General features: G+C 41.8%; 1 protein-coding gene across 1 annotated transcript in view; it reads left to right on the top strand.

Moving 5' to 3' along the window:
* Window positions 1-4401: 4401 nt before the first annotated feature.
* The window catches only part of LOC124796310, a 46096-nt gene continuing 36248 nt past the window's right edge, over window positions 4402-14249 (top strand). The window contains exon 1 of the mRNA XM_047260438.1: window positions 4402-4502. Coding sequence (XP_047116394.1) covers window positions 4457-4502 — 46 coding nt within the window. The 5' untranslated portion in view covers window positions 4402-4456. The remainder of the gene's footprint in view (window positions 4503-14249) is intronic.

Below are 14249 nucleotides of genomic sequence, written 5' to 3'. Positions count from 1 at the left end.
CGCTCAACCGCACTACGCTTTCTTTTGACTTGCTCGACGGTGTCAGTGATTCTATTTGGCTCTTTAGTGGTTCGAAGGCATGAGTAGTTTAACTGACCTTTAGTCCTCTCCATTCTTACCAATTTTGACTCATGTAAAAGACGCAAGTACACATTTTTGTATGTTAAAATCTTAATCAAATCTAGGTATTACAAAAGGGAATACACAACAGTTAGGTACATTTTGTTGGCTACTAAATTTGAGTACCACATCACATAGCGATGTACAGTTAAAAATAAAGATAGTAAAAGTATATTTATTTATTTACTATTACATATTTATTTATTTTATTATGAAAATACATTATTTTTACTCAAGCTTGTCACGCTTACATTCTATTACATTTCTGTTTTATTACCAGAAAATAGCTCCATCGAACAACGTGGTAAAAGATCGAACTGAGCTGACATCTGATGATGATGAAAACTGTTTTAAGAGTTAAAAAATCGTCGTGCTTCGCTCTGCAGTGTGATGAATCGATTGATATTTTTAACTGTTGTCAGTTATTCGTATTTGTCTGCTTGTTAGAAGACGACAACACAATCAAAGAAGAATTTTTGATTTCGTGGGAACTAGAAACGACATCAAAAGTTATGGACATCAAGAAAATATTAACAGAATATTTTCAGATACATAAAATTGTGTTGGCGAAGATCGTCGGTATTTGTGCCGATGGCCCTAATAGAATATTTTGAGAAACATAAAATTGTGTTGGAGAAGTCGACCGTATTTTTACACATGGCCCTCCAGCTATGTTAGGGTCACGTTTCGGTCTTGCGACGTAAATAAAACAGAAGAAACCTTTGACATTAACATCATATTGAACCGTACATAGCCAGGCGTTAGCTTCCGAAAATGTTTCTGAATGCCTTGATAATGCAGAGAAATAGGTCACAAAAAAGGCAAATGTTGTGAAAGGTAGTGTCTGAAATACCCGCCTTTAAAAAAAAAAAAACTGTGCACTGGCATGGACTTCGGCCACAAAACCCTTCCCTTTAAACAGTCGTTCTTTGGTTGTTGAAAGGTAATAAGCTTGGAAGATTATACGAACTCAGAAGTTGAGTTGTTTCTAGCTGAGGAAAAAGTGAAAGACCTACCAGAGCAGTTTTACCGAGCGAGGTGGCGCAGTGGTTAGCACACTGGTCTCGCATTCGGGTGGACCACGGTTCAAACTTGCGTCCAGCCATCCACATTTAGGTTTCCAGTGATTTCCCTAAATCACTCCACGCAAATGCCGGGATGGTTCCTTTGAAAGGGCACGGTCGATTTCCTTTCCCCTCCTTGACACAGTTCGGGCTTGTGCTCCGGTGCGAATGATCTCGATGTCGACGGGACGTTAAACTAAGTCTTTCTTCTTTCTCTTAGATCAGTTTTCTGATCTGACATTTCAGGTGCCTTTGGCTTATCTTGTGGATATTTTCACATACTTGAATAAGCTGAAACTGGTGAAAACAATTTTTCTGCGTTCGTCACATTAAAAGCACTTCTTAATGATGAAAACAATGGCAACACTAGGGCAAAAATACAATAAAACATGAACGGTCATCTGAAAATGTGGAATAATGAGTTCAATCATCTCTTCCCAAAACGTAACAAAACACAAGCTAAAGTTGACGAAAGACTGTTTCGCAACCATTTTAACACTAACGCTGGTGAAGTTACAGCAGAAATCTAGGAAAAGCTCATTGAATTCAAATATAACAGAAACTCTAAGGACGCATTTGAACCTGTTTCTCATGAGCAAATCAGTGCTATACATTAAAATTAGAGAAATTGCCTTGCTCTGTCTTACGATTGGATACCTCGAGGACTGAAAGTAAGTGATGATGTGTGTGTATCTTTGAGGAATAATAATAGCTCCAGAGCTACTGAACATATACTGAAGATGCAAGCTCGAAGATCATATTGATGCAAACGGAATTCAATTTTCTTCTAAGAATGTTGTGTTTCCTATTGTAATAATACTTTTAATGCAAGTTACTTTTGAGTTTAAGGAATATATTAAAACTTATGCTTAAAGTTTATTTTTAGACTGACACAGATTATTTTTCTTGACTCTTATGGTCCCTGCTAATAATAAAGAAGTCAGTGCAGTCCCTGGTCAAAAAAGTTGGGTGCCACTGCTGCAGGAAGATACAAGAAGACTTAGACATAATTTATAGTTGTTATGATGAAAGGTAGATTGCTCTAAATGTAGAAAAATACAAGCTAATAAAGATGAGTAGTAAAACAACTCTGTAATGGTCGAATACAGTTTTGTTGGTGTTCTGCTAGACACACTAACGTCGATTAAATATCTAGGTGTAACGTTTTAAAGCGGTAACAAAAGGAAAGAGCACATAAGATCTATTGTTGGAAAGGCGAATAGTCAACTTCGGATTACTGAAAGAATTCTAGGAAACTGTTGTTCCTCTAGAAAGAAGACCGTTTACAGAATATTTGTTAGAAACATTCTTAAATACTGCTCGAGCGTTTGGGAACCTCACCAGTTCGCATTAAAGGAAGACATCGGAAAGTTCAGAGACGCGGTGCTAGATCTGTCGCAGGTGCTTTGATCAACATATAACTGTTACGGAAATGATTCGTGAATTCAAATGTGAATTTCTTTAGGGAAGACGACGTTTTTATCGTGAAACACAAATGAGAAAGTTTAGAGAACCAGCATTTGCGACTGATTTCACAACGATACTTCTGCTATCAACGTTCATCTCTCGTACAGATTGCAGAGACAAGATAAGAGAAATCAGGGCACATATGGAGGCACAGAGACAGTCGTTTTTGTTCTCGCACCATTTGCGAGTGAAACAGGAAAGGCGATGACTGGTAGTGGTACGAGGTATCCAGAGACACGCAACACACGGTGACTTCCCCTTGCACTGTTAATATTTTTAACTACATAGAAAAAACTTTAACTTTTCCATATGGTAAATCTGTTCTATCAACGACCATTTCCCTTCCGATTCCGTTACACTTTTTCTTGTGGCTTTTCCGTTGTAGCTTCTCTGCAGTTCGCATTAATTTTGTTCCTAAATAACTTACATTATAGTATTCCTTTAGCTGTTTCAGTAACAGCTACGCGAGATAACCGAGTGGTATCGGGCGCCTTGACATGTTTGTACTGGCTCCCCCCCCTCCCCCCCCCCCCCCGTCGGAGGTTCGAGCCCTCCCTCCAGCATGGGTGTGTGTTTCGTCCTTAGCGTAAGTTAGTTTAAGTTAGATTAAGTAGTGTGTAAGCTTAGGGACCGATGACCTCAGCAGTTTGGTCACATAGGATCTTACCACAAATTTCCAAACTTCCTAAATTTTGAGGAACATTTGTGTACTTCGTTTTCGTCGATCAACGGACGTGCAAGATTTCTTCCAGTTAACTTCCTTGTACTCACATTTGTCTGTCCAATTCTTGACTACCCTCTTTCTTGTTCATTGAAATGTCTATTCTGGTATTTATTACATGATCGAACATCAAACGTACTTTCCTCCATACTTCGGTATTCCATTTCTTTGAACGTAGTTTCTTTCTAGCGATTCTCTTTTTAACTTCATACTTAATAAATTATCATAAGAATCTATATCTGCTCTTGGTTACACCTCACCACCAGAATCTGATTTCATCTCCGTCTCACCACGATGAAATCCATCCTTTCATCTTCGGCTGCTGATAAGCGGCATACTCCTATATGAGTAATCTGTTGCAGGCGTTGATTTTCCTCAATGTCATTTTCCTCTTGTCAGTCCCCTCGCATCGATGGCACTACGAAGCTATTCCGGAATTCTTGCCAATGGAGAGATCATCAGGACACTTCTTCAGTTACATGCCATATTTCCTACTGAAACCTTGAAAGCTCTCCCAGTATTAAAGCTTAAAAGTGCCAATAAACTGACAAATACAATTACGTCACTGGTGGCGTTATTGCGTGTTTAATGTAAAACGCTCAAAGTTTACTAAAATCAATAGAAGCGTTCTTTTCACTCTTTTGCGAGCAGCATTAAATGTACTTCCATTTCCGTATGAAATTTTAACATCAATCACTTTACTTGTCTTAGCTACCAACTAACTACGATTACCATTTCCTGGCGCTGCGTGCATTATTAAGGATATCACTCCAATATTCAGTGCATTTTCGTTGTCATTCTTTTCCGTGACAAACAGCTGCACATGTGACATGATACCCACTGCAAGAATGCTGCTGTGTTAATTGTTTATGCGAATTCCTTAGAAAAGACCCGTTTACCTGACTGCTCAGAACATGCGCACTCTGCTAACAAGACAACGCTGACGTGTATGTCGACCTGCCAGGGCGGTCGTACTGACTATTATTCTCAAGGCTGCCGTCACTTCCGCGATAGTCAGGTCGCCGTGGAAACTTTCTTAAACAATCGGCTGAACTACGCAGTCAGTAGTTCGCTATCCGTCGCGATGGCACTCAGGCTGTGCTGGTTGCTACTTTTCGTCGTTTGCTGCGGTAAGTCATGGGACTTTGAAACTAATGTAGCTAAAGCCTCAAGAAATTACGACGGTATTTCGCAGATTTTGATATATATTTTTACGGCATTGACAGGTTTGACTCTGTAGAGCTCGTTCTTTGCTATGAGAAGCAACGTTTATGAACTGACACTATTCGGAGAGGAGAAGATTTTGCATGAACAGCTGCTACTGATAATAAAGGCATGCTTAGTAGACGTTTCTGTGATTATGGAAGGTAGAATTGCCGAAGTGAAATTTTACGCCATTCATACTAATCCGGTAGAATACGCTGAGAAAAATTATTTCTGGATGGGGTTAAGTAGGGGGCTGTTTTATACCCATGGACACTGCTTCCCATGATACAAAGAAAACTCCAAAAAATAATGATTGTTCTAAAGATTATTGTATCTAATTTGATGAAACTTAACAAATTGTACTGTGTGCTCCCTTGATGAAAGCACAAACTTTAAGAAATGATGGGTAAGAGAGAATGTGTAAGTATGAGTTAGAGGACTCTGGTCCGCAAAAGATCGAGTCGAGGGTTACGAAGCCAACTGGTACATGGGAATCTATACTCATGCTCGCAAATTAAGGATAATGCTGATACATGGTGAAACAACGCTCTGGTGGGTGGTTTGCGGTTTTAAACCACCTCGGGGTATGACCATGCGGCGCACTTCACCTGCGGTCGTCGCACAGTGGCGCTGGCAGCAGTCCACATACGCAGAGGTGTGATGGTGCATGTCTGAGTACGGTGGAGCGAGTAAGTGTGCAGACATGCTAATGGTGACTGTGTGTTGAAAATGGCTCAAAGAACACATATTGATGACGTTATGATCGGTAGAATACTAGGGTGACTGGAGGCTGGTCAAACACAGCAGCCGCTACGGCCGCAGGTTCGAATCCTGCCTCAGGCATGGATGTGTGTGATGTCCTTAGGTAGTTCTAAGTTCTAGGGGACTCATGACCTCCAATGTTAAGTCCCATAGTGCTCAGAGCCGTTTGAACCATTTTCAAACACAGCAGGTCGTAGCAAGGGCCCACCGTGTGCCACAAAGTGTGATCTCAAGATTATGGTAACGATTCCAATAGGCAGAAAACGTGTCCAGGCGCTACAGCACGGGACGTCCACAGTGTACAACACCACAAGAACATCGATTTCTCACTATCAGTGCTCGCGGACGGCCACGGAGTACTCCAGGTAGCCTTGCTCGGGACCTTACCGCAGACACTGGAACAGTTGTCTCCAAACGGACAGTCTACAGACGACTGAACAGACATGGTTTATTCGCCCGGAGATCTGCAAGTTGGATTACACTGACCCCTGGTCACAGGAGAGCCCGTAAAGCCTGGTGTCAAGAACACAGTACATGGTCATTGGAACAGTGCTCCCAGGTTATGTTCACGGACGAGTCCAGGTATAGTCTGAAAGGTGATTCTCCCCGGGTTTTCATTTGGCGTTAACCAGGAACCACATACCAACCCCTTAATGTCCTTGAAAGGGACCTACATGAAGGTCGTGGTTTTATTGTGTGGGGTGGGATTATAATTGGTGCACGTACAACCCTGCATGTCTTTGATAGAGGAATTGTAACAGGTCAGGTGTATCGGGGCGTCATTTCGCACCAGTATATCCGCCTTTTCAGGGGTGCAGTGGGTCCCACCTTCCTCCTGATGGATGATAGCGCACGACCCTACCGAGCTGCTATCGAGGAGTACCTTGAAACTTAAGATATCAGGCGAATTGAGTGACTTGCCTGTTCTCCAGACCTACATCCCATCGAGCACGTCTGGGATGCTCTCGGTCGACGTATCGCTGGACGTCTTCAAACCCCTACGACACTTCAGGAGATCCGACAGGCACTGATGCAAGAATGGGAGGCTATACCCCAGCAGCTGCTCCACCACCTGATCCAATGTATGCCAACCCGTTGTGCGGTCTGTGTACGTGTGCACGATGACCATATCCCATATTGATGTCGGGGTTTATGCGCAGGAAACAGTGGCGTTTCGGGACGGTTATCACCAATACCGTGGACTTACAGATCTGCGCCCTGTGTGTTCCCTACGTGCCTATGTTATTAGCGCCAGTGTTGTGTAGTGCCACGTTGTGTGGCATCACGTTCTGCAATTATCCTTAATTTATGAGCATCAATGTACAAGTCGATAACATCGTAGGGTAGTTGAACACTAAACGGTGCCAAGTTGATCCTGTGCCACGGTAGAACTGCTAAAGCAGCGGGTACCGCTTCCCAATGTATCTTACCTTTCTGCAATATTTTCTTGATAAATTAAACAAATTATATGAGTTTAATAAAAAGAACCATTGTTGAAAAACAGTAATTAAATTCCGTCGATGAAAAATCTGTTAACATAAATATCTGTATCTTATTTTTATGGGAGCTACCTACATCTATTTTTAGTATGATGCATAAAAAATATCTCATTCGTTCATCATAAATTATTAATACTGCATAAATTATTAGCTGGAAACAAAATGAAAAGGGCTTTAGCTGTTAGCTGAGAAAATATCCTTTTACAGGAACTGTTTTTTTACTGCAATTTTTCTTTGCATTTCTTTGGATTGAATAAACTATACTTATACATTAATACATTGAAGTCAAGTTTAGAAGCTACATCGTATTCTTCCATCCAGATAGCTGAATTTGACAGCATGCTTATACCGATACTTGTCCTTAATCGGCTTTTTGATTAATTTTAATTAATTCACAAGATGCTACAGTCACTGGTATTGTCATAAATAACCTCAAAGCAATTTCAATGTTCGGATAAGCATATCGTAACCATCACCGTGAGAAAACCTTTAAACTATTCGAACGATAAGCTGTTTCATATGGAACTTGAATGCACCGGTTTTGTTAAACAGCTCCGGTGTATCAATATCTCCCGCTACCTTTGGTACCAAAATCTACTATACATCTTTCCACATGAAGCAAGAAATTAAAGTCACACAAAATAGTGTAACATATGTGAGATCTTTATCCCATTTCCTTTATTACTCTATCAAATACTTCGAAGCATTCTCTCATATTCAGCAACCGCTCGCTGATCTTTCAGCTCTTATAATACCACAGTCCCCATGAATCATGGACTTTGTCCATTTGGGGAGACTTGGACAACTCCCGGACAACTTCTTCTCTTCAACTGACGAATTTTTCTTAGAAATTGGTAACCAATAAAAAAAAATAGAAATTGCTTTTGGTGTAGTTGCATGAAGAGGGCTAGAAAAATAATGTGTTCATGAATTTTAAAAGAATCGTTCATATGATCTACGGAACATGAACTAATTAATTAACTAACTCAACGATACAGATCGCCATACCGTAGGTGCAACCACAATGGAGGAGAAACTGTGGAGAGGGCAGACTGATCCGTGATTCCTGAAGAGAGGCAGCAGCCTTTTCAGTAGGTGCAGGGGCAACAGACTGAATGACTGAATGGTCTGGTCTTGTGGCATTAGTCAAAATGGCGTTGCTGTGCGGGAACTGCGAACGACTACGTTATTTCTTTCTCCAGTATACGGCTTAATGATGACAGCATCTCTTGGGTAAAATGTTACGGTGGTAGAATTGTCCCCCCTTTCGCATTTCTGGACTGGAACTATTCAGGAGGACGCAGTCATCAGGAAAAACAAAACTGACATTCTACGTGTTAGTGCGGAATGTTAGATCCTTTGATCGGGCAGGTATGTTAGATAATTTGAAAAAGGAATGAGACAGGTTGATGTAATAGTGAGGGTTAGTAAGGCACCGTGGCAGGAAGAATGGGACTTCTTGTTAGGTTAGTACAGGGTTATACACATTAAATGAAATGGGAATAACACACGAGTAGGTCTAGTCTACATCTACATCTACGTGATTACTCTGCTATTCACAATAAAGTGCCTGGCAGAGGGTTCAATGAACCACCTTCACGCTGTTTCTCTACCGTTCCACTCTTGAACGGCACGCGGGAATAACGAGGACTTAAATTTTTCTGTGCGAGTCTTGATTTCTCTTACTTTATCGTGATGATCATTTCTCCCTATGTAGGTGGGTGGCAACAGAATGTTTTCGCACCCGGAGGAGAAAACTGGTGATTGAAATTTCATGAGAAGATCTCGTCGCAACGAAAAACACCTTTGTTTTAATGATTGCCACTCCAATTCACGTATCATGTCTATGACACTATCTCTCCTACTTCGAAATAATACAAAACGAGCTGCCCTTCTTTGTACTTTTTCGATGTCTACCGTCAGTCCCATTTGATGCGGATCCCACACCGCACAGCAATACTCCAGAATAGGGCGGACAAGCGTAGTGTAAGTAGTCTTCTTTAGTAGACCTGTTGCACCTTCTGAGTGTTCTGCCAGTGAATCGCAGTCTTTGGTTTGCTCTACCCACAATATTGTCTATGTGATCGTTCCAATTTAGGTTATTTGTAATTGTAATCCCTAAGTATTTAGTTGAATTTACAGCCTTCAGATTTGTGTGACTTATCATGTAATCGAAATTCAGCTGATTTCTTTTACTGCTCATGTGAATAGCTACACGCTCTCCCTTATTCAGGGTCAATAACCACTTTTCGCACCATACATATTGCTTATCTAAAGCATTTTGCAAGTCGTTTTGATCATCTGATGACTTTACAAGACGGTAAATGACAGCATCATCTGCAAACAATCTAAGACGGCTACTGAGAGTGTCTCCTATGTCGTTAATATAGATCAGGAAAAATAGAGGGCCTATAACATTTCCTTGGGGAACGCCGGATATTACTTCTGTTTTACTCGATGACTTTCCGTCTATTACTACGAACTGTGACCTTTCTGACAGGAAATCACGAATTCAGTCACACAACTGAGGGGATACTCCGTAGGCACGCATTTTGGTTAGAAGACGCTTGTGAGGAACGGTGTCGAAAGACCTCTGGAAATCTAAAAATATGGAATAAATTTGACATCCCCTGTCGATAGCACATTACTTCATGAGTATAAAGAGCTAGTTGTGTTTCACAAGAACAATATTTTCTGAAACCGTGCTGACAATGTGTCAATAAATCGTTTTCTTCGAGGTACTTGATAATGTTCGAATACAGTATATGTTCCAAAACCCTACTGCAAATCGACATTAGTCATATAGGCCTGTGATTCAGCGGATTACTCCTACTTCCCTTTTTGGGTATTGGTGTGACCTGAGCAATTTTCCAGTCTTTAGGCACGGATCTTTCTGTGAGCAAGTGGTTGTATATAATTGCTAAATATGTAGTTTATCAGCATACTCTGAGAGGAACCTGACTGGTGTACAATCTGTACCGGAGGCCTTGCCTTTATTAAGTGATTTAAACTGCTTCGTTACACCGACGATATCTACTTCTATGTTTCTCATCTTGGCAGTTGTTCTTGACTGGAATTCAGGAATATTTACTTCGTCTTCTTTAGTGAAGGAGTTTCGGAAAACCGTGTTTAATAACTCTGCTTTAGCGATAGTGTCATCAGTGACTTCACCGTTGTTATCGCGCTGTGAAGGCATTGATTGCGTCTTGCCACTGGTGTGCTTTATATATGACCAGAACCTCTTTGTGTTTACTGCCAGATTTCGATACAGAATTTCGTTGTGGAAACTATTGAAAGCATCTCGAATTGAAGTACGCGCCATATTTCGAACTTCAGTAAAACTTTGCCAATCTTAGGGATTTTGTGTTCTTTTAAATGTGGCATGCCTTTTTTTCGTTGCTTCTGCAACAACGATCTGACCCGTTTTGTGTGCCATGGGGGATCAGTACCATCACTTATTAATTTATGTGGTATACATCTCTCAACTGCTGTCGATACTATCTCTTTGAAAACATTCCACAAATTTTCTACACTTACATGATCAGATCGGAAGAACACTGTCTCTTAAAAAGGCGTTAAGATCATTTTTATCAGCTTTTTAAAATGGATATACTTTGCGTTTCTTTTTGATGGTAGTAGGTGTTACGGTATTCAGCCTAGCAGCAACTGCCTTGTGGTCACTAATCCCTGTATTCGTCACAATACTCACTATTTGTCCAGGATTATTTGTTGCTAATAGGTCAAGTATGCTTTCGTAACCATTTACGCTTCGAGTGGGCTCGTGAACCAACTGTTCGAAATGATTTTCTGAGAAAGCATTCAGTACAATTTCGGATGACGTGTTATGCCTACCGCCGGCTTTAAACGTATAATTTTTCAACATATCGAGGGTAGATTGAAGTCCTCATTGACTATAACTGTACGAGCGGAGTACTTATTTGAAATGAGACTCAAGTTTTCTTTGAACTGTTCAGCAACTATATGTTTTGAGTCAGGGGGTCGGTAAAACGATCCAGTTAATAGTATAGTCCGATTGTCAGGTACAACCTCTACCACTACTATTTCACACGAACTATTTACTTCAATTTTGCTTCAAGGCAAACTGCCTCTGACAGCAACAAATACACCACCACCACCAATATTTAATCTATCCTTTCTGAACACTGTTAGATCGTTTGAAAAAATTCGGCTGAACTTATTTCCTGCTTTAGCCAGCTCTCTGTACCTACAACTATTTGAGCTTCAGTGCTTTCTGTTAGTGCTTGGAGCTCTGTTTCTTTTCCAACACATCTACGACAATTTACAGCTACAATATCAATCGTTTCTACAACTACCTTACTGTGTTTTACCTACCCACTTTTAGACGGACGTCCCTTCTGTGGTTCCCTGAGACCCTCTAATCTAAAAAACTGCCCAGTCCCTTCCACACAGCCACCGCTACCCTTGTAGCCGCCTCCTGTGTGTAGTGGACTCCTGACCTATTAAGCGGAACCCGGAAACTCACCACCCGACTGCGCAAGTCATGGAATCTGCAGCCTACACGGTCACAGAACCGCCTGAGCCTCTGATTCAGACCCTCCACTCGGCTCTGCACTAAAGGACTACAGTCGGTTCTATCGACAATGCTGCAGATGGTGAGCTCCGCCTTAATCTCGGAAGCAAGACTGACAGTCTTTACCATTTCCGCTAGCCGCCCAAAACCAGACAGAATCTGCCCCAGTCCAAAGCGACATATGTCATTGGTACCGACATGAGCCACCACCTGCAGTTGGCTACACCCTGTACTCTTCATGGTATCGGAAGCACCCTTTCCACATCTGGAATGACTCCCCCCGGAATGAACACGGAGTGCACACTGGCTTCCTTCCCCTCCTTGGCAGACGTATTCCTAAGGGGCCTCATTATGCGCCTAACGTTGGAGCTCCCAACTACCAGCAAACCCACCCTCTGAGAATCCCCAGACCTTGCAGACCGACAAGCCTCCTCTGGAACAGGGCGGATGACTGCATCTGGCTCAGAGACACCGTCAGCCACGGATAAGGCCCAAAACCTGTTCGTCAAACGAACCGGGGAGGCCCTATGATCGGCCCCTCGGAAAGTTTTTCACTGCCTGCCAGACTTTGGAATGATCTCCCACTCGACCACGGGTGAGGGGTCAACGTCAGTGCAGGCAGTACCTGGGGCGGCCACAGCAGTGGACCGATTGGAGGAAACATGGGATGTGCTCGACACCCCTTGCATCCCTGCATTCGATCCCCCACAGTGACGCTCCTTGGCAGCAGCTTCAAGCTGTGTGATGGAAGCCAAAGCAGCCTGGAGCTGTGAGCGAAGGGTCGCCAACTCAGCTTGCATCTGTACACAACAATCACAGTTTCTATCCATTACTGCAGTCGCTCCTGTTTGAAGCTCGTAAAAATATGCAACAAACGAACGGTGTACTCGCCTTATTAGCAGCAGGAAATCGAAGTGCTCTCTCACTGACGGTCTAACTGACACTGAGCTGTTCTAACCAAACAAACAAAAGCCTGTACGATACGAGGGTCGATAGCAACGGCGGTACTGTACACTACACTGTTATTCAAATAAAAAGTTTTCCTTAGTAAGCACTCAAACACGCAAGAAATTACAAAAATAAACTAGTAACTACCCAGATAACTGAAAATAAGTCGCTCCTGTTTGAAGCTCGTAAAAATATGTAACAAGCGGTGTACTTGCCTTATTAGTAGCAGGAACTAGCGGTGCGCTCTCGCTTACGGTCTAATCGATAATGAATGACAAAATAAAACACCGTTAGGTTTCTACGAACAGCATAGTGAACACTAGTTCAACTAGTTAAAGGAGAGAGAAATTTAATTGTAATGGTTGACTGGAATTCGGTAGTGGTCGAGAAGGAAGGACAGTGGGAGAATATAGACTGCAGGAAAAAATGAACGAGGAAATAGCTTGATAGAATTCTGCACGAAACATAATTTAATCATCATTAACTCATTGTTTAAGAATCATTTAGAAAAGGCTGAATACATGGAAGAGTCCTGGAGACACTAAAGGTTTCATGGACTTTGTCCATTTGGGGAGTCATCCTTATTTGGTTTCCTCACTTTCTTAGTCAACAGATCTGGTCTGGCACAGACCCTAGTTCGCTTGTGGCTAACTTATACTGATAATTTTATTTTCTGTTAGCACTTAAAACAGGTTCAACAGAATTCATGTAGAACACAGGAAAGCAGATTCCCGCACAGTAAACAACCAACTCCAAACTCAAACTGCCGTTGTGGATATGATTAAATTGAAGTAGTACTGTGTAGCCACATTATCACTTGACTAGAAAAGAAATGAGGCGCTGAGAACCATAAGGGCGAAACGCACAGAGCCATCTATCCCACATTTAAGTGAATATCAAAGAAACCAGTGAGATAGGTTTTCATAAATGTTCATATATACGATGTGGGCCTACAGCGCAGATAAACCTGATCCACTATAAGATCAATAGAAATTAGAAGCATGAGTAAATGCTAGTCTCACAACTGATGATGTACTTAATGGTTCTTAGAGCCTCAAGTGGATTACTGTTTGATAAAATCCAACACTTAATATGCTACACCACTTTCAGAATTCCACAAAATAGGTTTTTCTGTCAGTATAACTATAACATATACTGACGTACGAATAATTTTGGTATATAGTGAGTGAATTGGCATATCTGAGGAGTCTGCTACTGTCTAGCGGGATTTATGCTAAGCGAATGGGGATAAAAATCTACTGCAGTGTGCTACCACCTCGTGGCACTGACTTAAACTTTCAGTTGAGTGGTAAGGGCCAGCTGTGCACACCGTGAACAGTGCACACTGTATATCAAACCCATGCGTATTTGGCCCGTAAAGGAATTATGTCACGCCAGTTGTGCATGCGCAAGAGCTCCTTAAAGCGCATACGATTGAAGGTGTGCTCGTGACCCTGATGCAAAGTTTCACCGAGTCAAAAGAAATAGCATTGTAGCAAAGCGTGCCGTGTATTTCAGAATATCACATCTACATTACATTTAACAGGATTCAAGGAAAATTAACTACTAATTGGGAAAGGTGTCAAAAGTTAGGGTGTTAATGTGATCTTATGCTCTTACTCAACAGCCGCCAATGTGTATAAATCCCAAAAGCTCAGACGGGACCTAGTAATAAGCAAAGAACAAAAAACTGAAAGGTAGAAGGGACATAAAGAGGGTCTACGTAAGAAAACATAGAGGATAATGTTATAGAAAAAGAAGAGGAAGTAGGTGAAGATAAGATGGGAGACATGATACTGAGAAAAATCCGACAGAGGACTGATGGATTGTGGCCGAGCGGTTCTAGGCGCTATAGTCTGGAACCGCGCGACCGCTACGGTCGCAGGTCCGAATCCTGCTTCGGGCGTGGA

The sequence above is a fragment of the Schistocerca piceifrons genome, chromosome 4 (assembly GCF_021461385.2).
Source record: "Schistocerca piceifrons isolate TAMUIC-IGC-003096 chromosome 4, iqSchPice1.1, whole genome shotgun sequence".
NCBI classification, from domain to species: domain Eukaryota; kingdom Metazoa; phylum Arthropoda; class Insecta; order Orthoptera; family Acrididae; genus Schistocerca; species Schistocerca piceifrons.
The sequence above is the reverse complement of the archived record's forward strand: the minus strand, read 5'-3'. Positions and strand labels throughout refer to the sequence as shown.